General features: G+C 40.5%; 1 protein-coding gene across 11 annotated transcripts in view; it reads left to right on the plus strand.

The window, feature by feature from the left end:
* UTRN (utrophin) overlaps positions 1-22,233 on the plus strand; it is a 507,208-nt gene that overhangs the window by 166,272 nt on the left and 318,703 nt on the right. For 10 of the 11 annotated variants that reach the window (XM_084827754.1, XM_084827752.1, XM_084827759.1 and 7 more), the window contains exons 29-40: positions 1,223-1,372; positions 2,900-3,061; positions 3,394-3,522; positions 5,077-5,250; positions 6,294-6,449; positions 6,914-7,084; positions 9,319-9,498; positions 12,375-12,503; positions 12,675-12,845; positions 14,087-14,242; positions 14,777-14,914; positions 16,506-16,658. In XM_084827754.1, the coding sequence (XP_084683880.1) occupies positions 1,223-1,372; positions 2,900-3,061; positions 3,394-3,522; positions 5,077-5,250; positions 6,294-6,449; positions 6,914-7,084; positions 9,319-9,498; positions 12,375-12,503; positions 12,675-12,845; positions 14,087-14,242; positions 14,777-14,914; positions 16,506-16,658 (1,869 nt within the window). The remainder of the gene's footprint in view (positions 1-1,222; positions 1,373-2,899; positions 3,062-3,393; positions 3,523-5,076; positions 5,251-6,293; positions 6,450-6,913; positions 7,085-9,318; positions 9,499-12,374; positions 12,504-12,674; positions 12,846-14,086; positions 14,243-14,776; positions 14,915-16,505; positions 16,659-22,233) is intronic. The other variant, XM_084827758.1, reaches the window with a different exon arrangement.

Raw genomic sequence — 22,233 nt, forward strand, 5'->3', positions numbered from 1 at the left:
CTGGGAAAACTTTATCTGAAAAGTGGCATATAAATAAAATGTATTTGATTTGATTTAATACTACAGGCATATTTTGTGCTGGTTCTTCTAAAAATTCTTTAAATAGTGGCAGTTACATTGCTTAACTGGAGTGTCTTCTGTTAGTTCTGGCTGATGCGCCAGCTGCTGGAAGATAGACCTGACTGCTACCATCTATGTTTCAGAGGCATCTAGATGAGGCTACTGCAACAGGCTCTATGTGGGCTTGCCCATGAAGCTGGTTCAGAAACTGTGGGTGGCACAGTTGCTCGACTGGAGTCGGGTGTGAGTCAGCATGTTGATATCATGCTGGGGCTCAACCAACTGCACTGGCTCCCAGTTTGATTCTGGGTTCAGTTCAGGCAGCTGGCTTTGTATTAAATGGTCTGGGTCGTGGATGTCTCAGGATGCATCTGCTTCTCTATGTTGTTGTTGTTCAGTCATTCAGTCGTGTCCGACTCTTCGTGACCCCATGGACCATAGCACGCCAGGCCTTCCTGTCCTGCGCTCTCTCCCGGAGTGTGCTCAAGTCCATATTCATTGTATCAGTGATGCTATCTAGCCATCTCATCCTCTGCCGTCCCTGTCTCCTTTTGCCTTCAATCTTTCCCAGCATCAGGGTCTTTTCCAGTGACTTTTCTCTTTGCGTTAGGTGGCCAAAATATTTGAGCTTCAGCTTCAGTATCTGTCCTTCCAATGAGCCCCATAGTTTGAGATCAGCTGAGGTGGCCTTGTGCTAGGAGACCAGATTGGGCTCCAGGAGAAGCCTGGCCTGCTCCCTTAGTGGAAATGGAAGGCACTTCAGTGGGCTGTGCTTTGGCTCCTTCCTATTTGGTGTTCTTTAGTTACAATGTTTTTTCTTTTCATTTGTTTTCAGTTGTTAGTTCATGTTGCATTGTTGCTGCTGCGTGTTGCTGATCTTTTTTCTTGCTCTTTTGTTCGATGTTGGATTATTTGTCACTGTTTTATTTGGATTTATTTTTCTGTAAACTACTTTGAAACTCTTTTAGAGTGAGAAGTTGATTTTCAGGTTTAATTGTTTTTTTAAAAACAAAAATAATGATGACGATAAATAATGAAATGTGGTTAAAATGCTTCTGTTTTTGTCAAAGGAAAATGTTGTTATGAGTTACTCTAGAACTGTTTCTACCCAGTATACTAGAAAATAAGCACACAAGCTTTACTGTAATTCTGTTTTCTTTAGTCACTGGAATCTGTCCTGCGCCATCCAACTGATAATCGGACTCAAATTCGGGAGCTTGGCCAAACATTGATTGATGGAGGGATCCTTGATGAAATCATCGGTGAAAAACTGGAGGCTTTCAATGCCCGCTATGAAGAGCTAAGCCATGTGGTAAGAATTTGTATGTTAAGCAGGATGGTTCATTTGTTTTCACTAGCACTGATATTCTTAATATATAACTTTAGAAAAAGCTTGAAATCAGAAATCATTGGTGCCCAGTAACAAGATCAGGCCTGCACAACTTGCAGCCCACCAAGCCAAACAATGCACAAACCTTGTATTGTGGCCTTCCATGAGTTTGAGAACCCCTGGGCACACAGCAAAAATGGAAGGCTGACTGAACCCCTGAATGGGAAGCATACACGACTGGTTCAGCTTGTTGGGTCACAAGTCATTGTGCAGGCCAAAATAAATGATAGCAGTTTTTGCTGAGTATTCATAGATGGGCCTTATCCATTCCCTGAAAAAACATTTAGAGTTTGTAGAGGCAATTCTAAGCCTTTGCTGCTGCTGTTATAACTAAGGTAACTGATCCAAAACAAAGTATGATGACATTGTGAGAGTGCTCCAATAAACAAATGTGTGCAATGGGTTAAAGTCTCAATTATAAACAAAGAGTTAGTTCAAGTGTAGTAACAGCTAATTAGATGTGCTCTCAAAATTGCAAACTAGATTAAAGTCTGGATTGGTGATTCTAATTCATGGTAGTGATTGGCATTATCAGATTGTCACAAGTATTCCAGGTGAATAGTTCCAGATAATTTTCTCTTAAACTCCAATAAAATCAAGGGCATAAATAGTAGAATGCTAGTTCTTTTAAAGATACTTTGTGCAAGTTGTGATCTGAAATGTCTAATCTAGTATATTCAGAGAGAGCTTTGGCTATTGGGTGCGATAGAAATGTAATAAATAAAAAATAAACTTTGTTCAAGGGTTTCTGAGTCCCACGACTAAATCATTCCATAAGGGAGAGAAACCTGCATTGTACTGCAATACAGTGAATTTATAACATCTTAGTAGAGCCAAGGCTAGAGCCAGAGGCATTCTTTTGTGTGAGTGACTCCCCTTACATATATTTAAAGCAGCTGCTTGCAGTTCTACTCATATTTTCACTGCGTATTGCAACCTGTTCTGAAGACTGATATGGCAAATTGGTTTTAAAGAACCATTTACCTTGGAGCGAGAACTACTCGCTGTCCTTTGAAAGGTGTGATTGTGAAACTGTTAGGAATGTCAGGGGATCTTGCTAAAGGCTGAATCGATGTCCATTGACATCCATTTTGGGTCTGATGTTCCATGATATGGTGATTATAGAATCCCTTTATGAGTTCAAACTATGCCTGGCTTTCCTATGTTCCTTCCCCCATCCTATTGTTGTACATGTTTAGATGAGAAATGTTAATAGGGAAAGTCAGTGCCTTTGTATGGGAGTTCCCTTGCTATGAATCTTTGAATTATGTACCTTGCATAGGGTGTCCCATAATGTTAAGAAAGTAATACTTGATTTCTGCTCTTAGCAGCAAGCAAGAAAGCAGAGGGCAGTGTTTGCAGTTCTCTTTTTATTTCATATTTATATTCAGATTTATGTGCAACTCCAAAAGTATTAGTGCAACTTTATTCTTTTGCTCTTCCATTTAGGCAGTGAGCAGGCAGATTTCCTTGGAACAGCAGCTTCAAATGATGAGAGAAACTGAGCACATGTTGCAGGTCCTACAAGAAAACTTGAAGGATCTGGATAGGCAGCTAACTTCATACTTGACTGACAGAATAGATGCCTTCCAAATGCCACAGGAGGCCCAGGTAGTTTCAGTAGATTTGGGGTTTCTTTTATGTCACACAGGATTTTGGGTTGTAGGATGATAATAGATTTCCTGTTGAAGGGAATTTGTGATGTATAATTTAGCTGTCTGTGTTTGTGTGTGCGTGTGTGTGTGTGTGTGTGTGTGAGGATGCACTGGAATACCTGCTGTAATGGGCCTAATGACTTTAAAAGAAGCAGCCTATCATCAAAGCAAGCATGACTGATGTAGACATTGTAGCATTCATAATAGACTTCTATGGTGTGATTTATTGCTAGTAAGGCTGATATCTGCCATGTACTATTTTTTGCCTCTCCTATAATGACCTGGCAGAAAATCCAAGCTGAGATTGCTGCTCATGAATCCACCTTGGAAGAGCTAAAAAAGAACGTGCGGTCAGTGATGCCAGTTTCCCCAGAATGCAGATCTCCTCGTGGTGGGTCTCATCTGGATACCTTGCAGGTAAGTATCACAAATATCTGCTCTTTGCATTTCTCCTATTTACTGGGGTCTGAGTACAGACACGTAATTAAAAAAATGAACAGAGGGTGTGTTTGTGGTATGAAAATCTCAGTACTGCTACTAGAATTGATTGAACAGAATTTATTTATTTATTTATTTATTTATTTATTTCATTTATATCCCGCCATTTTTCCTCTTTAAGAAACCCAAGGCGGCGTACATAATCCTCCTCCTCTCCATTTTATCCTCACAACAACAACCCTGTGAGGTAGGTTGGGCTGAGAGTCTGTGACTGGCCCAAAGTCACCCAGTGAGCTTCCATGGCCGAGTGGGGACTAGAACCCGTATCTCCCAGCTCCCAGTCCAACACTCTAGCCACTGCACCACACTGGCTCTCTACATTGCTCTTGGTTTGAATACATGCCTTGAATTTGGGTCAGTGGCAAAAAGAAGTTGGGAGGTCTGGAACACTTGCTTGGAAATAAATCATGCTTTGAAGTATTTCAAAATTCACGTGAAGCATTTTTTGCAGGAATTGTTGTTGTTGTAAATGGGGGGGGTGTCTGGGGAATTTCTGGCATTCATTAAAGTATGTGGTGATAGAACAAAATTCTTCATGATGATGATGATGATAATACAGCACCATCTGTGTGCATGATGCTGTGCAGAGTACAAGAAGACAAATCTCTGCCAAAAGGAGCTTATTGCTCAAAAGTCAACATGGGAAACAAGAGGGGAAGAGAAGGGGAGGTGGGGTAAATAGGGAGAGAATATGTGATTTTTTCAGTTACAAGTGCTCAGGTTTGGTTACAGAGTTGTAGTAGGGCATGGGATCTAGGGTGCTGAGTCAAATGACTCCACCAGCAGAGAGAGGGAAAGCAGAGGAGGAGCTCCCCCCTATGGAAACATTGAAAGAATTATTAGACCGGTAGGAGGAGAAGTACTTGAGGACAGAATCGTGGAAGCCTCAGGCAGAAATGGTATCAAGCAGGAGTAAGCGATCAACTGTATCAAATGCAGTAGAGAGACTGAAAAGAATGAGAACTGGACAAGAGGGCTTTAAGTTTTACAGTGAGGAGGTCAACTGTGATTTTTGTGGGGGAGCCTCAATAGAATGCAGGAGGCCCATCTCAGATTAGAGCGGATTGAAAGTAGACTCTGAGGAGAGAAAATTGAGGGAGTGGGAGGAAGCAGCACACTCCAAGAGTTTGGTGGTGAAGGGTAGAAGGGAAATGAGGCAGTAGGTGGAGACGTAGGATGGGTCAAGGGATGGTTTCTTTGAGAGAAGACGGTGGTATGTTTGAGTGCAGTAGGGAACGATCCCGTGTGTGTGTGAGGTTAATGATGTGGTGGAAAGGAGGAATAATGGCAGGAGAAATGACAACCAGGGCATTGGGATCAAGGGGCGTAGTTAGGATAGACAAAGACAACAAGATAGTCAACTCAGCAAGAGAGGTGGGGAGAAAGAGGAAAGGGTGGAGGGACAACATAGGGAGAAGATTTTGAATCCTGTTGTATTTTTTATTTGAAATTTTTGCCTTCTTATATAAACAGAGGAAACTTCGGGAGGTATCCACAAAGTATCAGCTCTTCCAGAAACCAGCGAATTTTGAGCAACGTATGCTGGATTGTAAACGGGTTCTGGATAGTGTAAAGGCTGAACTTCATGTCTTGGATGTGAAGGATATTGACCCCGATGTCATTCAGTCTCACTTTAATAAGTGCATGGTAATGTAAAGTTATGGCTGGGCATTCCTACTTTTCACTGATGTGTGTGTTTGTGTATGTGTATGCATATCCTTAGATATAGATATTTCCCTTTGTTTATGAAGCATTAAGGTAATTTGCTTCTGTATATCAACTGAAATGAATACTTTGGTGGTATGAAGAACTATATGCATAGACCTGGTGGGCAGCATGGATAAAAGGAACAGCTTTTTGGGGGAGTAATTGTATTCTTGCACCTAGATATAATAATTAAAGAATGTGAATCTTACTCATGTTATCAGAATAACACATGTTCTAAGGGCAGGCTTACTTAACTCTTCACTTTAATAGTGCCTGGAGAAAAGTTTGATAGAGAGTCTTGGAACATTGTCATCTTTTGGGATGTATTATAACTATAATGTGATACTTTTATTGTCTTATTTGTACTAAAATGGAAATAATTAGCCTAGTTCTTTAAACTCTGGATGAAACAAGTGTTTAAAGTTGTGAACTACTGATCTTAATTTCAGTTTATCTCAACTCAGACATCATGACTAATCCATAGTTTGGCTGTTAGGAACATGCTGTGGGTTCAGACAGTCTATCCTCTTCCCTCTCTCTTGTCCTTCAACATGTCAAATCCATGCATCACTTCTTGGTTCATCAGGGTAACCATAGTTTGCCATGAAGTCCAAGTAATTTTTCTTTAGTCCAAACTGGGGAGCTGTGGCTTGTGCTGACCGTAGTTAATCTCCAGACCAGAAACCACAGTTTGAAATGGATTTCTGATTGATTTAGAATCACTTCTCCTATTTTGTCCAGTTTGGATGTCATAGAAAATTATGGTTACTGTGAACCATAGGAATGGAGAAGGAGCTTGCAAGCATTCTTGATAGCCAAACTATGGTCTGACCACGATGTCTGAACTTGCCCATCATCTCTTGAGCTTTATAGTCAAGCATTCAGAAGGAATATAACATGAGCAATTCTAACAGTTATTTGAAAGTAAAAATAAGCACTGTAATATTAACTGGTAACCAAAGTGTATGTTGACTTGGCTCTAGAAACTCTATAAGACCCTCAGTGAAGTAAAGCTTGAAGTGGAGACTGTAATTAAAACAGGAAGGCAAATTGTACAGAAACAACAAACTGACAACCCAAAGTGCATGGATGAACAACTGACAGCACTGAAATTTCTTTATAATGATCTGGGTGCACAGGTAAGAGTTGTCAGAGTTCTCTAAGTGCATTTTTGCTTGCTGTATAAAACAAATTCCAAATGATTGCTGAAATACCATGAATTTCAAGTACTTAATTAGAGGCAATTTGAGCTACGCTGGCTTCTGATTTGTTTCTGAACACAAGTTAAAGTTCTGGCGATTATTATAAAGCCCTAAATGAAGTGGGGTCTGGTTAATTGAAGGACCATCTTTTCCCAGAAGAGTTTGCCTGCCTTTTATGGTCATCACTGGAGGCCTTGCTCCGTAGCCCTCTGCCTTCAGAGATACAGTTAGTTGGTTGGGTCAACGTGACCAGATCTGATTCAGATTCTCCAGATCTGAAAGGACATCAGTGAATTTGTCTATAATATCACATGGATGTTGTCAACTACTTTTTCTACTACTTATTCTTCAGGCCTGAAATGGCAGTCTTTATCTCTTTACATGCTGTCTTCTGTATGCAGGTCACTGAAGGAAAGCAAGATCTGGAACAGGCATTGCAGCTGTCATGTAAACTCAAGGAAGTCTCTCTCTCCTTGTCAAAATGGCTAGAGGGTACTGAGGCTGGATTAGTGTACAAGTCCACCTCAGAGGGTTTGCTTGCTGATCTGGACACTGAAATTGCATGGGCTAAGGTAAGCAAAACTGTATCTTGTCCTTCCTCTTTTGTGTCCCATCAGGATTTTTTTTTTTTTTAATGAACAGAGAATATCCTCTCTATTCCATATTTGGACAATAGGACATTCTAAATTGCAGCCTACTCAAAGCCCTTACACATATATTAAATAAATAATATTTGAATAGAGAAGACTGTAAAGCACAAGAAGTTTCCAAAGCAAATAGAATTGTCAACAGCATTCTGTCCTTTGGGTTCACTTATTGATCAATTACTGTCTCCATTTTTGCTGCTGTGGTCAGTAGAAGTCTATCTTCAGGGCTCCAAAATCCTATAATACCAACAAGCCATTTTGAATATCATGCAAACATGGAATTTACAGAGACCCTGCAAGGAATTTATGTTTCACTTCTTTTCTCTTTCCCTTAACACATTTAAATATATTCAGGGGCTATTAGATACCCAAAGTGCAATTCAGTAACATACATAGTACTTATTCTACTGTTGTTTGTTGCTGGTTTACATTAGACTGAGGAAAGAAGTCGATGCAAGTTTTAAAGCATGATTTTGAAACTGCCTTAATAGTTTTGCTGTTGTGCAGATGGCAGCCAATTGTGTAAAAGCATTTATGCTTTGGTGATTGTAACTAGGAGCTTAGAATTTAGAATCTTTGGCATTTGTTCCCTGGTGTCAGGTTCCAAAACCATTACATATGATGCATTGTTACTGTGGCTGCTATTGTTTATCCTGTGTTCCTGTGGGGCACAATAGAAGTAGCAACATTACAGAGAGCTGTTGAGACATTCTGTTGGCTAAAGATAAAAGTGAATTATTTCAAGTGTTGAAGGTTTAGCTATTAGATCTGTAGTCACTTTATAACATCTGTAGCAGAGGACTTAATAAAAATGTCACTACAGCACCACTTCAAATGCACTAGGTGCAATCTGAGCAGTTAACGTTTGCATGCTATTACATGATGAATCTCATCAGTGATGGCAGAAAGGGCTGATTGACATCCATTTTTAAATGATTTTAAATGATTTTATAATGATTTAAACTTATTCAAAAGTCAACCAGGTAGCTAACTACACAAAATTTATGCCGTGTGGTAAATGCCCATGTACGTAATTAAGAACAGATAATCTTCAAGCGTATCTTGTCTTCACCCTTCCTTTACACTGCCTTTTCCCCAAGCTGACATGGATGATTTAGCACCTTAAAATATCTTTTTCATTTGATTGTCTTTTTGTAGACATTTTAAAACTTTGTTTCTCAAACATCTGAATTGAACCAGCCCAAAACAAAAGCACATTAGATTCACTGCTCGGCAGTGTGTTTCTTCTTCCATTAATGTAATACAGTTGTTAGCTTTTTGAATTTAATTGCTTGTTTTAATTATTGATTGCTATTTTAGAGAATATCATGGTTAGTCAATTATTTGCCTAAGTGAGTGCAAAAAGTCATTAGCCTACAAGGAGGAGTATTGTGTACTGTGAATTGATGTTAAAAATGAAGCAGTATAATTTCTTTGTATTAAAGAAATAGTACAAAAGACATGTATGAATTGCTAGCTGTATAATCTGAAAGTGCAAAGGAAGTTAATAATAAAACCAATGGCTGCCGACATGAAAAGTTGCAGGAATGGTTGTGCATGTTACTCCTATAAATAACATGGTAACTTGTGATAGGTTTCATGCCCTTATGACACAGACATGGATGTGTGGAGAAGTTCTTGGAGTCTTGCAAACCTGTCTGATGATATTCAGACATAACATTAAACAAATACAACTCACACTTATAGTATTTACATAAAATGGCAAAAATCTAATGAAAACAAATCTGATAAAGGAGAAAGGATGATACAAATATTCTTGACCATTAAGACATCATATCTCAGCAGTAGATATTAAACAAGTCTGTATGTTTACAGAAGGGTAGTGTTTGACTGCTAATGGCCCCAATAACTTTGCAAGGCTCCAGTTTTCAAGTAGAATAGGCCAGTGCTTATAAACAAACAAACAAACAAACTACATTCAGTGAAATGTGTGACTGCCACATTCACTGAACATTCACTATTTGTGATTTATTTTGGCATATATTCACATTGCTGGTAATTGCCTTACGTCACATGAAAAGGCAAGCTGACAATTTAGAAGCAAAGCCATAACCAGAGAACGTTTTTGATGCCATCTTTGATTTTGCAATCCTGAGGAATTTGGTGCTGTTCTGTTAATAGTTCTTGTTGCCTTTTAGAATGTGCTGAGAGAATTGGAAAGGAAGAAAGTTGATCTTAACAACGTAACAGAGAGTAGTGCAGTTCTCCAGACCTTAGTTGAAGGCAGTGAGACTTCTTTGGAGGAAAAGCTCTGTGTTCTTAATGCTGGATGGAGTAGAGTCCGAACGTGGACAGAAGATTGGTGCAACACACTTTTGGTAAGCTGTATATGTGAATGGCACATTATGATATTTGCTACCTTTAAATTGAGATACCTGTCTGATGTCAATGTTTCCAAAGTGTAACCTTAAATAGGATAGCAAGTCTTCTCACTATGTGGGGTGTTAAAAGGATGGAAATGCCTGTGAGGAGAGGCCAACGCTCAGCCTATCTCAGCATGAAATGATGACACTTGATACTTTAAACCCATTGTGAATCTGAAAAGCCTAGCTATAGTTAATTATAATGGTGATTTAGCGTAATGCTTGATGTTCGGTTTCTGTCTAGTTGCAGTAATCCCAATTCTTGGTCTTCCCCATTGGTTGTATTGGCTTATTTTGTTGTGTGCGCGTGTGTGTGCGCGTGCATGCGCGCATGCATGTGTGAGATGAGATTGACTTCTCTTGGCATCTTTCTTAACTACATTGTGCTCTTCCTTTGAAACTCTGTACTGCCACCATACTTTGTGTTCCATCATTTTGTTTTTCAGGTTAGTTCACATCGTGGGCCAGGGCAAATTAAATGCTTATTATCTCTTATCTGTGGTTAAGAGGGCTGGAGCAGGCTGTGGAATTACACTATTCCTACTCTCTAAAATAATTCCCCCTGCCGTATCCCCAGTGGTCTTAACTGTGATTATTTGTTATGTCTGCACTAACTTAATGCTAACCAGTGTTCCTTTATTACCCAGGGTTTAAAGGAGATTTACAAATTATGGTTAAAAGGGGACTTGATTGGTAATAATTGTGTCAGTACAATCAGTGCAGATGTAAGTCTTAACATGGTTAAGAACACTGGGGGACAGCGTGCTATCCCGACGCCAATTCCAAACTCTTAAATATGATTAAAAATTGTGGTAAAGACTCTGTAGTGGTCCCATGTCTTCTAAATATATGGCATCTGGATTCTAAGTGGTTCCTTTTCATAAGTGCTCTTTGATCTCCTCGTTACTTGGAATGCTAAAATACATAATGAAATAATGTCTGAGGAAAGATGTAAGGACAGGATCCAAAGAGCTACTTTAGGCATGCTTTGGGCATGCTCAGTAACATTTGTGTCTTATTTTTTGAACTCTCTTGTCATATCTCAAATTATTTTAGAAAGTCTGCTCAGCTTAGAAAGCAGATTTCTGTGCTGCATTGAGAAATACTTTCTAAAAATACGGACCCAAATTTCCTTTGGGCATGCAGAACTAGTTGGTCTTGGTTTGGTTAATTGGTGAGAGAATTCTGGTTATTCAACTGCTCTCCATCCCTACTCTTACTGAAACAACTGGTTTCGTAGTTATTTTGGCATTGATATAATCAGTGGGTCGCTGTACATTGCCAAATATAAGCATCGTTATATCATTAAAATTATATGTGAACAAAGAGATGGTGTTTTCCCCCCAGTTTAGTGTAACATGTTTTTCAGTTTATTGTTAAAGGTTACCTATTTTGCTACTAAAATGAAACTAATAAGCTGTTGTGAACCCAAATGGAACAACAGAACTATTTTATAATTTCAGATGACCAATAGGAAGCAAGAAATATTAGCCAATGCTGAGTTAGGTATTGAGAAGAGTTCCACATTACGGAGTTCTCCTTCAGAGATTATAGCAAAGTAATCAGAGCTGCTGCATAGGCACCTCAACCCATAGCACTCATTCACTTGATAAAATATGCTGAGATTATAACAGCTTATTTGACTGACTAGTTAAGCCAGCAAATATATTGTACAAATGGGTTGAAGAAAAGAGCTTGTAGCTGATGGAATACAGGAGCCATTCAGACAACAGTTCTGCATGTATATTCAATTGTGGGAATCAACTTGTGAATGGAAAAATGTGTCAAATTAATGTGTTGTTATGTGAGTTCAGCAGCTTCTCCAGGAATATTTTAAAAAATTGGTGTTCCCTGCAGTGTTAAAATAGTTGCTATATTTACTACTTTCTCCATTGCCTTGAAGGTCAAAAACACTGCTATGAAGCATTAGCTGAAAATGAATAGTTTAACAAACAAATAAAGATAACTTTTGGGAATTCTCTTTCATGAGTATTATTATAAACAATATTCTTCATCAATTAGATCATTATTCATAGTAAATTGCCTTCTGCCAATCTTACATGAACTTAATGAGCTGCATCCTTTGATTTTATCCAGTGGTGGTTCTTGAAACCAAGGATCCCTGACCTGACAACAGATTCTTTTTCTGTTAAGAACTGGTTATATATTTGTACATACTAACTCATTGGCTGGGTTCACATAACACAACAACCACACTCAGGGTTGAAAATGGGTTGAGTGTGGGTTGTCGTTGAACCATGGGTTCTTGTGTTACGTGAACCCAGCCGTGCTAGTGCTAACAAACCATGGATAACCCACAGTTCACAACCCAACAACAAACCATGGGTTCTTTTTGTAGGTTGTTAGTGCAGCTGGATTCACACAACCCAACAAATCACGGTTCAATGGCAACCCATACTCAACCTTGAGTATGAGTTGTTGTGTTGTGTGAACCCAGCCACTGGATATTGACATTTTGAAGTATGAATATGAATACTCTCTGTGCATTTGCTAAGTTCTGTGGGGAGGCTTGATCTTGAGAAGAGGTGAGTTGCAGAGGTATGGAAGCAGGAGAAAGAAAATAGTGCAAAGGAGGAGAGAACATAGGTTTAATGCTTTTTGTATTTCACTTTAATTTTAATTTTGGCTTGTGCATGTGAATTTATTATAAACAATTCAGAGAGCTTGGCACTGAGTGGGCCAAAAAATCCAAATAAATGTGATGACTGACTACTGCTAAGTGTTCCCTGTGGAAAATAGTGACAACCTTTCATTTTATTGATCTTTGCCTAGGTATTTTTCATTGATTTATCTTTGTCTTTGCTTTTCAGAATCACCAAAGTCAACTGGAGATTTTTGATGAAAATGTTGCCCACATAAGCACTTGGCTGTACCAAGCTGAAGCCCTTTTGGATGAGATTGAGAAAAAGCCAGCCAGCAAGAAAGAGGAGACAGTGAAGGTGGCAAACCTAATATCTTATTGACATGGTTTATTCAGTAATAGCATATTTTAGATCCAAATGAAACTCTGCCTATTTTTTTGGCTGATTTCTCTCTTGCTGTGCTCCCTCCCTGTTTGATCCTGCTGTGTACTAAACTCTAAGCCTGTGCTGCTTTTTTTCTCTTCTCAGCGTCTAACATCAGAATTGGATGATGTTAGTCTCAGAGTAGATAATGTGCGTGACCAAGCTATTATCCTGATGAATGGCCGTGGTGTGTCGTGCCGTGAGCTTGTAGAGCCCAAGCTGGCTGAACTGAACAGAAACTTTGACAAGGTATCACAGCACATCAGAAGCGCTAAGGTGAGGATGGAAGGTCTGCAAAACAAGGCTTCTTGATCCCACAGCACTGATTCTGCCCCATTTTAAAATTTGTATGACCCATTTTTCTTCTGTTCTTAACATTTTGGTGAAATTAATGCTACTCAGTTATATTTAGACCTCAGCTATATTTAGAGCCAGGTACAAACACTTACTTCGATGATAAACCGTTTGTAGGGAATCTGCTTCCTGATATTTTATTGATCAGTTGGTTAGTTACACATTTCAATTCAGTTATTTTTGTTGGAGAAGGGCTTTGATAAAAACCAACAAGAGGATTGCACATTGTTGTACATTGGGGATTAGACAAATTCATGGAGGATAAGACTATTGCTGGCTACTAGTCATGATGGTTATATATTACTTCCAGTATTGGAGGCAGTATGCCTCTGTCTACCAGCTGCTGGGGAACAGGAGCGAGAGGGTGCTACTGCACTCATGTCCTACTTGTGGGCTTCCCACAGGCAGCTGGTTGGCCACTGTGCGAACAGAATGCTGGACTAGATGGACCTTTGATCTGAGTCAGCATGGTTCTTCTTCTGTTCTTGTATCAGCTTCCCTTTTTCCTGTGGGAAAAGCTATAATGCTGCAGAGATACTTCCTAGGTTTTTCTGAAAATACACATTTAATTTACCAAATATCAGCCTATTTTGTAAAGGTACATAATTACTTTGGCTTTTGGTATGACCCCAACTCTTCTTTTTTCTCTTCTTCTCCAAAAGCATGTAAGTTAGGGCCTTGTGTTTTTCAGTCAGTCATGAGTTATTTGCAATTAACCCTACTTATGTATAGGCCTGCAAGCATTCTTCAAAATGCATTTCCCTAGCATAAGTCTCCTGGAATGGAAATCAGCTCATGACTCTCAGGTGATTATTCCTATTAGAAGCTCTTTGGTGTGACTTTAATTGTTTCATCTTGCATCTGAGCCAACAAATTAGGATAATCTGTGGCCAGAGTTCTCCCACACCCAAGACTGTACCTGTATAAAAAACTACTGCAGAGAGGTACGGAAACACCTTGGATAGCTCCTTTTGAGTTCTGACTGGTTCTGACTGTAACCTGGAGTGGATGCACTGTCCCAATGACATTTAGAGCCACCAGCCTCCACTGGTTGTACATTTGCAACTTTACTGATGAGTTATTTTGTATAGTTTGTGAATAAAAACATATCCAGTAATCAATATACATGCTTTTTGTGTTTGCATTTGCCACTGTTACGTCAGATGCTTCTCAGTCAGGAGCCTCACAAAATGCTTGTCAAGCAAGAGCCCCATGGAATTGCTGTGGCTTCCATAGACCTTGATAAATTCGAGTGTGAGTTACAGGACATGCTGAAGGTTGTGGAGAAGCACATGGAATCAAAAGATGATGAGGAAAAGGTTTGTGAACTTACCATGAAACAGACTATTGCACTTGTTCTTATTTCAGAAAACAGTTTTATTGATTCATCAGAAGTGGAATTTGGAAGATCTTGTTAATGTATAAATATCTTCCCTTTAGCTTGGCGTTATCCAACTTGGATGTCTATTGGCAACATTATAGACCACATGAAATTGTTGCTTCATGAAAGAAATGTCTACCGAACTGTTTTACTATCACAATCCTCTGGATACCTTGATGCACTCAGTCCCTCATGTACAAGTTTTCTTCTCCTCCTTCTGTGCAGGCGCTACTCTGCCATTCTTGAAATCAAGCTTCTAAAAGTCTGTCCCCTTTCCAGTGCTTGTTCATTGTCCCTTCCAAAGCACCTTTTCATGGTCCATAGCAGCCATTAATCACATTTTCATCAGAGATGTGCACCTGTTCATCCTTTGCATGTGATACTAGTAATGTTTTTCTGCACAGACATCATCTCCATGTAATAAACATCTCTAAAAAGTATGTTTATTAAATTTGTGCTTCTATCGTTTTAGTTGGATGAAGAGAGGGCTCAAATTGAGGAGGTTCTACAAAAAGGCGAGCAGCTATTGCAGCAGCTTATAGAAGACAGCAGACGAGAGAGAATTCGTTTGCAGCTTCTGCTTCTACAGACAAGGCAAAGCAGTGTTAAGGTCAGTTGGAAGTATTGAAATTGAAAATATTGCCCCCACCCATATGAAGGATTGTCTCCCACCACCTCCCCAGTGGTACCAGCCAAGCCACTCTTGGCCGCATATATCAGAAAAAATCTATCATAAAAATCTGCCATACACACAGCCATATCCAACCACGTATTTTCCATGTCATTGACACATACATAGTGTCAGGAATGATTCTGAGTGTGTGGAGTTAGTTAGCAGCTCAGACTTAGAATGGGAACAGCCAGAACCGGGGGAAGCTTCCTCCCTGGTGAGCTCAGATATGTATAGGCATTCTTCTCAGGACCTTGGCACACAGATGGTTCGACCTGAAGGCCCCCCTCCTTTCCTTCTCCGTGAGAACTTGGGTCTCGGAGGAGGAGGAGAGTGCAGGGTGTGACCTGAAGGATGCTAGAGTCTGGCGCAGAGCGAAGTGGAAAAAGTTAGAGGCAGAGCTCAGACGTTCCACCCGGTTGGCTATGCATGATAGCCTACGTAGGAGGGGACAACTGTAAGGGGGGGCATCCCCTCTAAGTTATTCTGGCTGGCAAGTTCTTGTTTCAAATTACCCACTTGGCTCCTCTTTTGATATTTGTAACTGTGTGGAGTAGCTGTTTTCCTTTGTAGCCTGAGAGTCTCTGAAGTTTTGTATTTGTAAAGAACCTGGTCTTTAACTAATAAAGTAGTGACCCTGAAGCCTAGTATCCTAGAGTGTGCAACTGCAAAGGGAGAGGACCAAGGGACCTGACACATAGCCAGCACCAGATACATTCTCATTTAATCCAGGTGTACCCCCCTTCTCATTATGGTCCTAAGTGTTCCCTTTCAGATACATAATTGACATACTTTATTTCATGACCTCGAAACCAGGCTTGTAACCATATTAAAGAAATGTTAGTTGATTCATCAATTACTTAGTCATTAAATATTTCAACCCTACCTGAAATCCATTATCCTTTCCTGTATTTTGCCTTCCATATAGGTGAGACCTTCTAGCTGTCTCCTTTGCGACTTTCAGTATGTGTTTACAGGTGGATCCTCCATTGAAACTGGGTGACGGGCCAGTTAGATGAGTAATTTGCCTGAATATTGAGAGACAGTTCACCTTTTTATTCTGTCCCATTCCCTAGTGAATGGAAAGTGGCACTATTGTCTCAACCCAAAGGAGTACCATTTTAGGGGCTAGATATGTGTTGAGGCCCCAGCCACAACTCAGTTTCTGACAAGTGGCTGGTGGGAAGGGAAATAGAGAAAAAGACGGAACAGGAACTGTGTTCACACATGAGGATGTTATTGTCTAGAAATGGGCCTACATTCTTTCCTGTTTCTTACATATTCCCTTCAAGTAGGTGTGTATGTGTGTGTGTGTTGACAATTATCATGTCAAACAGCATCTCTCAAGGAGATCTGTAGGCTGCCAGGCATCTGTTTCTGCGTTAAAGTGGATTTGCTCATTTGTGAAATAAGTTCAGCTTGAACATCTTTCATAAATTTCAAGCATCCTATGGTTAAAACATAGATAGCCCATTTTCCCCTACTCCTCTTAACAATTTGTTTTATGATTCCTTCATCTGTTTGATTATAGGAGCTTAGGTCATTACAAAGGAGACAGGTGGTGGAACTATCACCTTCTTTCTCCCAGTGTAAGACAGAACAAGACACTCCTTTGCATTGGCTCAGTGAGACAGATGGAAGCCTTTCTGGACTACAGGAAGGAGACGATGAGGGGAAGTTACAGGTAGGTCCCTTTAGTTGTGAAAAATTATTTTATACAATTGTTTTCCGTAATTATGTTAAGTTATGCTAACAAGCCATCTAGCCAATTTCCTGTTTGTACCAGTAACTGTTCTAGGTAATATTTTTATTGCATTTATAATTGCTGTAATGTGTAAAAACTAAGCACTGGATAAAATTCAAATGCAAAAATGTTCAGTAAAATGCCATTGAAAGTTGACCCATTCATTCAGTTGCAGTCTAATGTTTTTGACCTTGTTAAGGAAGCAGAGACATTCCTAGAACTGCACTACAAGAATTTGCTACTTCTTTTTGAATCTGACACACCGGCTACACATTCATATGGGAGTAGATGAGTATTATTTATGTTCAGATTGTTGCATTTCAGTGGCATCAGATGCATTCTTGATTAATAGCATGTGAAATGCTGAAAGAAGTGAATAGGATATCTGTGATTGGCTTATGTGTATATCCTTTAGCTTTCTCTTTGTCCTGACACGGTCTTTCAAATCCTCCGTGTACTCAAAGATTGCTCCCAGCTGATCATGGCCAGAGGAGAGAGGCCATGCCTAGTGGAGTTGCTGAGCAGTTCAGTCTCATTAGGTCCGGGTTCAAATTAACCCCAGATCAGACTATATACTTTTTATCATTTTATTTTGGATATATTACTGTCTACCAACGAGTCAAATACTTGTGGGAATGTTACTGATTGTTATGGTGATTTAAGAGGAGAAGTTCCCACCCACCCAGAAGACAGTGATGCCTTCTTTTAAAAGCATCTGTTTCAATTATTCATATATACAATGGCTTTTCATTTTCTGTTTCGAGTGTGTCCATTTTTCTCAGATACTGGTCCGGTTCACACGATCACCACAGCTTAAACAAGCCACAATGGCTTGTTGAAGCCACAATGCATGGTGGGAACCATTTGACTAATTACTGCCCGGGCACCTGGGCACAGCATGTTGTGTTTCCTGAACCTGGGCTGTATGTCCTGTTGGGAGAGGGAAATAACCCTCTAATAACCCGTGGCCTGTTGTTGGGTTATGTGAGGGTTGTTTCCCCCTCCAACAAGCCATGCTGCCCAGGTTCGGACAACACGACAAGGTGCACTCAGGCGAGTAACTAGGCAAATGATGCCAGCATGTGTGCTTCAGCTTAAACAAGCCACCATGAATCATATTAGTTCCCACTCGTCCATGAATCATATTGAATTATAGGGTTTAAGGGGCCTACAAGATTATCGAATCCAACCCCCTGCTCAATGCAGGAAGCCTGATTCCCAGGCAGTCTCCCATCCAAGTTCTAACCAGGACTGACCCTGCTTAGCTTCCGAGATCAGATGAGATCAGGCACATCCAGCCTTTTGCTTGTCTCATGGCCTGTTTAAGCCATGGTGATCATGTCAACCAGTCACTTAGACTGGGTTTGGATGATCAGCCGAAGAAAATAAGCCACCAAAGAGAAGGTTATGCACCCACCGTTTCCCTGATTACCCTTTCCTTGGCACAGGTTGCCGTGTTGTCCAAACCTGGTGAGGTGCATCAAACCACCCTGTAACCCCTACAATCAGCCATGGGTTGCAGGGTAGTTTGGAAGTCACCCCCACTGGGCAGCAAGGGTAATTAAGGAAATGGTGGCTGCACAAGCAGCACACATAGGGCAAAGAAAAGAAGCCACCATGGCTTCTTTTCCCTGCTGATGTTTCAAACCTGGCTTTAGTCTGTCATAGGAATAGTTTTTTAAAAATATGTTACATTAGAACAGTGAGGAGAGTCTTGTGAAGCAGTAAGTATTTTTTTGGACGAGCTTGTGCATTAGGCAGTCCGTCAAATACTTTCATGAATTTCTGGTTATGGAGCTTTATAATTAAATGAATCCATCTCTCTATGGCTCGTTGATGACTTTTAAATGTAGAACCAGTTGAGAAGGAGAGCAGGGAATGTTAAAGCCTCAAAATGGAGCATTTGCAGCATAGAATAATAATGTCCTCCCACCTTAATGCCCTGTTTTGTCAGCTACCTGCATTCATTCCCCACAGGGCTAACAGTAGTTTGGGAAGGGGTGATTTAGATTGGGAAAACAGTTTGGGGAGAATGGGTTTAACACCTCCTCCTCCGTGCCTGCATTTCAATTGAAAATACTACCACCACGCTACTAAGTTTCCCAAGTTGGGAAATTCAATCACAGATCTTCTACATAATATGTATGATGGCTCTCAAGCAGTCTCTTTTTAAGGCACATGTGGTGATAAAGATTCACACTGAGTATCATCTGTAGTAATTTCTTTTCCCAGATGGATGCTAGAACTAATTTATAAGCCTCCATCTTGAACAGAGAGCCATCCGCTAGTTATAACTCTTTCATACCCCAGCTATTTTAAAGGATTGTCATTGCGGATAAAGGACTTCTGTGGGATATGGGCAACACTACAGGTTGCAGCATGTGGGCTGTTCAGACTGGTCAGTGAGCACCATGGGAACATACGAATCTACTGGCAGACAAAGATCAAATGGAAGTGCTGTTCGTATGAATTATTGCCTCATGTGGGGCCTGTATATGTGACTTCTCTGAATTCCATTGTTGTCCAAATTACTGCACCTGCTTACCCATGATGCTCTCATATGAGCCCATGCCAATAGGCAGCAGGTAACTATTACAAAACTGCTTCAGGGTAAGAACCAAACATTGCTTTGTAGAAGGAGAGCCACAGTTAGTCTGCATTTGGCATTGTTTGGAGTGACAGTTGCACAGATTGGGCCTATGCTCATTGGGCTCCAGATGTGTAAGCCCCTATTCAAAAGTGACTCCAGGGCACAAATTTCAGACAGGTTGGGGACACAACCCTGAACCCCATTCCCATATCCCATGCACATAACGTAGAGAACTCAAAATATGAAGTTGCATGTGTGAAGCTGTCCAAAGTATTAATTACGGTCTTGGTGCCTCCTGGAGTTTGAACTTTTAAAAACATTTTAAATGAATTGCCCCAACTTTATTTTATGGATCAGATACAACGCTGCTGTTAATTTGTAGCTCTATTGTGCTGGTGTAGCTTATCTCTGAAATAAGAACTATAATGGTTGTCCTTGCTATTTCAGTAAGTACTCTTTTCAGAGCCAAATAATATCATTGAATGGGAAGAGATACTACCCTAACCTATCTGAAAACATCCGCAGTCCCATCATCCAGTTTTCTTCCTTTCTCACTTAGTCTTGGGAGCAGCAGTTTGTTGTGATGTGATCTATTCACTCCATTGATGGGATAATAGATTCATATGCTGTGAATGGAGTACATTCACAAGTTACAAGAGTGAACATATGGATTAACTCTTGTTGTATGGCTGCTTTACTATTCTCGAAGGACTCTTGTTTTCTTTAGCAAAACATGCGTCTTAGGTTACCCTTATGATCTGGCTGGTTCTATAAGCAATGTCATGAGCCATCATAGGTGTGTATTAGCTTCTGTATCAGCTGAGGATTATCAGAATGAATATACACATTTCAAGAGGCCTCCAGAAGACTGAAAAGACTTTCTGGAAATGTAGGGAGTTATAAAAGGGATAGTCTTGGGGGTGGGGGTAGGGTAATGGGAGCAGATTAAAGGGGATGGGGTGATAATTGCTTGGTTGAAATATTGATTGATCATATTGTATTTGTGCTGTTCTATTGACTTACAGAGTGACTCTTTTTTTAAAAACCAAGCAGAAAGACAGGTAAATCACGTCTTTACGTGACAGAAAGAGATCACGTCAGACTTTGAAGTTTTGGGAAGGAAACTCAAGAACTTTGGGGCCCAGGTAGTTTTCTCATCCATCCTTCCAGTAGTTAGAAGAGGGATAGAAAGGGAACGAAAAATACTCCGGGTGAATGACTGGCTACGAAGGTGGTGCCGACGAGAGAGATTTGGATTCTGGGACCACGGGCTATACTTCCTGGAAGATGGGCTGTTGGCTAGGGATGGGTTGCACCTCACAAAGGCTGGGAAGAATGTGTTTGGCCACAGCATGAAGAACTTCATCAGGAGGGCTTTAAACTGAATCCTACGGGGAAGGGAAATGTAATGTTGGGGGTAACAATGGACGTAGGCGCATGCACTGCAATGGAGAGAACAGCGCTGATAGCGCCCAATAATAGTCTTCAGACACATGTAGGAAGAAAGCCAGACTATGAAGCACATGGTCTTCGATGTCTATATACTAATGCCCAGAGTATGGGAAACAAACAGAACGAACTTGAACTCTTAATACAGGAGGGAAATTATGACTTGATAGGTATAACTGAGACTTGGTGGGATGACTCTCATGACTGGAATACAGCAGTTGAAGGATATAACTTGTTCAAAAAGAACAGGAGGAACAGAAAGGGAGGCGGGGTTGCACTGTATGTGAAAAATACATATCTCTGCACAGAAATACAGGAGGAGGAGCTTGGTAGCCCCATCGAGAGCATCTGGGTTGAAATAAATGGAGCAAAGAATAAAAGGAACCTGGTGGTCGGAGTCTACTACCGGCCACCCAATCAAGGAGAAGCCAAGGATGAAACTTTTGAAAAGCAAATAGCCAATGTTTTAAGGAAGCATGATGTAGTAGTAATGGGGGACTTCAATTTCCCCGATATTTGTTGGGAGACAAATTCTGCAAAACATGGCCCCTCCAGGAAATTCCTGACTTGTGTGGCGGATCACTTCCTCCTACAGAAAGTAGAGGAAGGAACTAGAGGATCGGCTATCCTTGACTTGATCCTAACCAACAGAGATGACTTAGTGGATAAAGTAGCAGTTACAGGAACTCTGGGGGAAAGCGACCATGTTGTACTTGAGTTCTTGGTTCTAAGGGAAGCAAAAGCCGAGTGTACTCAAACCCGTACCCTGGATTTTAGGAAAGCTGATTTTAATAAACTCAGAACAATGATCAGTAAGGTCCCATGGCAAACAATGCTAGCGAGAAAAGGAGTCCAAGATGGGTGGGAACTTTTAAAAAAGGAAATTCTCAAGGCACAATCACAAACAATTCCAACAAGAAGAAAAGGTGGAAGACAACAGAAGAAGCCAATGTGGCTTCACAAAAAGCTTAGGGATGACCTGAAAACAAAAAAGGACACATATAGGAAGTGGAAAGAAGGCCAAGTAACAAAGGAAGAGTACAGGCAGGTAGCACAGAATTGCAGGGATGGCGTCAGGAAGGCTAAAGCGGAGAACGAGGTGAGGTTAGCGAGGGATGCTAAAAACAACAAAAAGGCTTTCTTCAGCTACGTGCATAGTAAAAGGCAGAGGAAAGAAATGGTTGTTCAGCTATTAAATAAGGATGGCAAAATGATAACAGATGACAAAGAAAAGGCAGAGGTGCTCAATTCCTACTTTGGCTCAGTCTTCTCCCAAAAGAGGGTCTATGACCCCCCTGGCAAAGGCGAAGTACAGGCTGAAGGGGCAGGATTGCAGCTTGAGATCGACAGGCATATGGTCAAGGAACACCTAATTCCTTTGAATGAGTTCAAATCTCCAGGGCCAGATGAACTGCATCCTAGAGTAATAAAGGAACTGGCAGAAGAACTCTCAGAACCGCTGTCTATTCTCTTTGA

Source organism: Heloderma suspectum, chromosome 1 (genome assembly GCF_057233095.1).
Source record: "Heloderma suspectum isolate Gila_16-S chromosome 1, 16-S_ref, whole genome shotgun sequence".
Lineage (NCBI taxonomy): Eukaryota > Metazoa > Chordata > Lepidosauria > Squamata > Helodermatidae > Heloderma > Heloderma suspectum.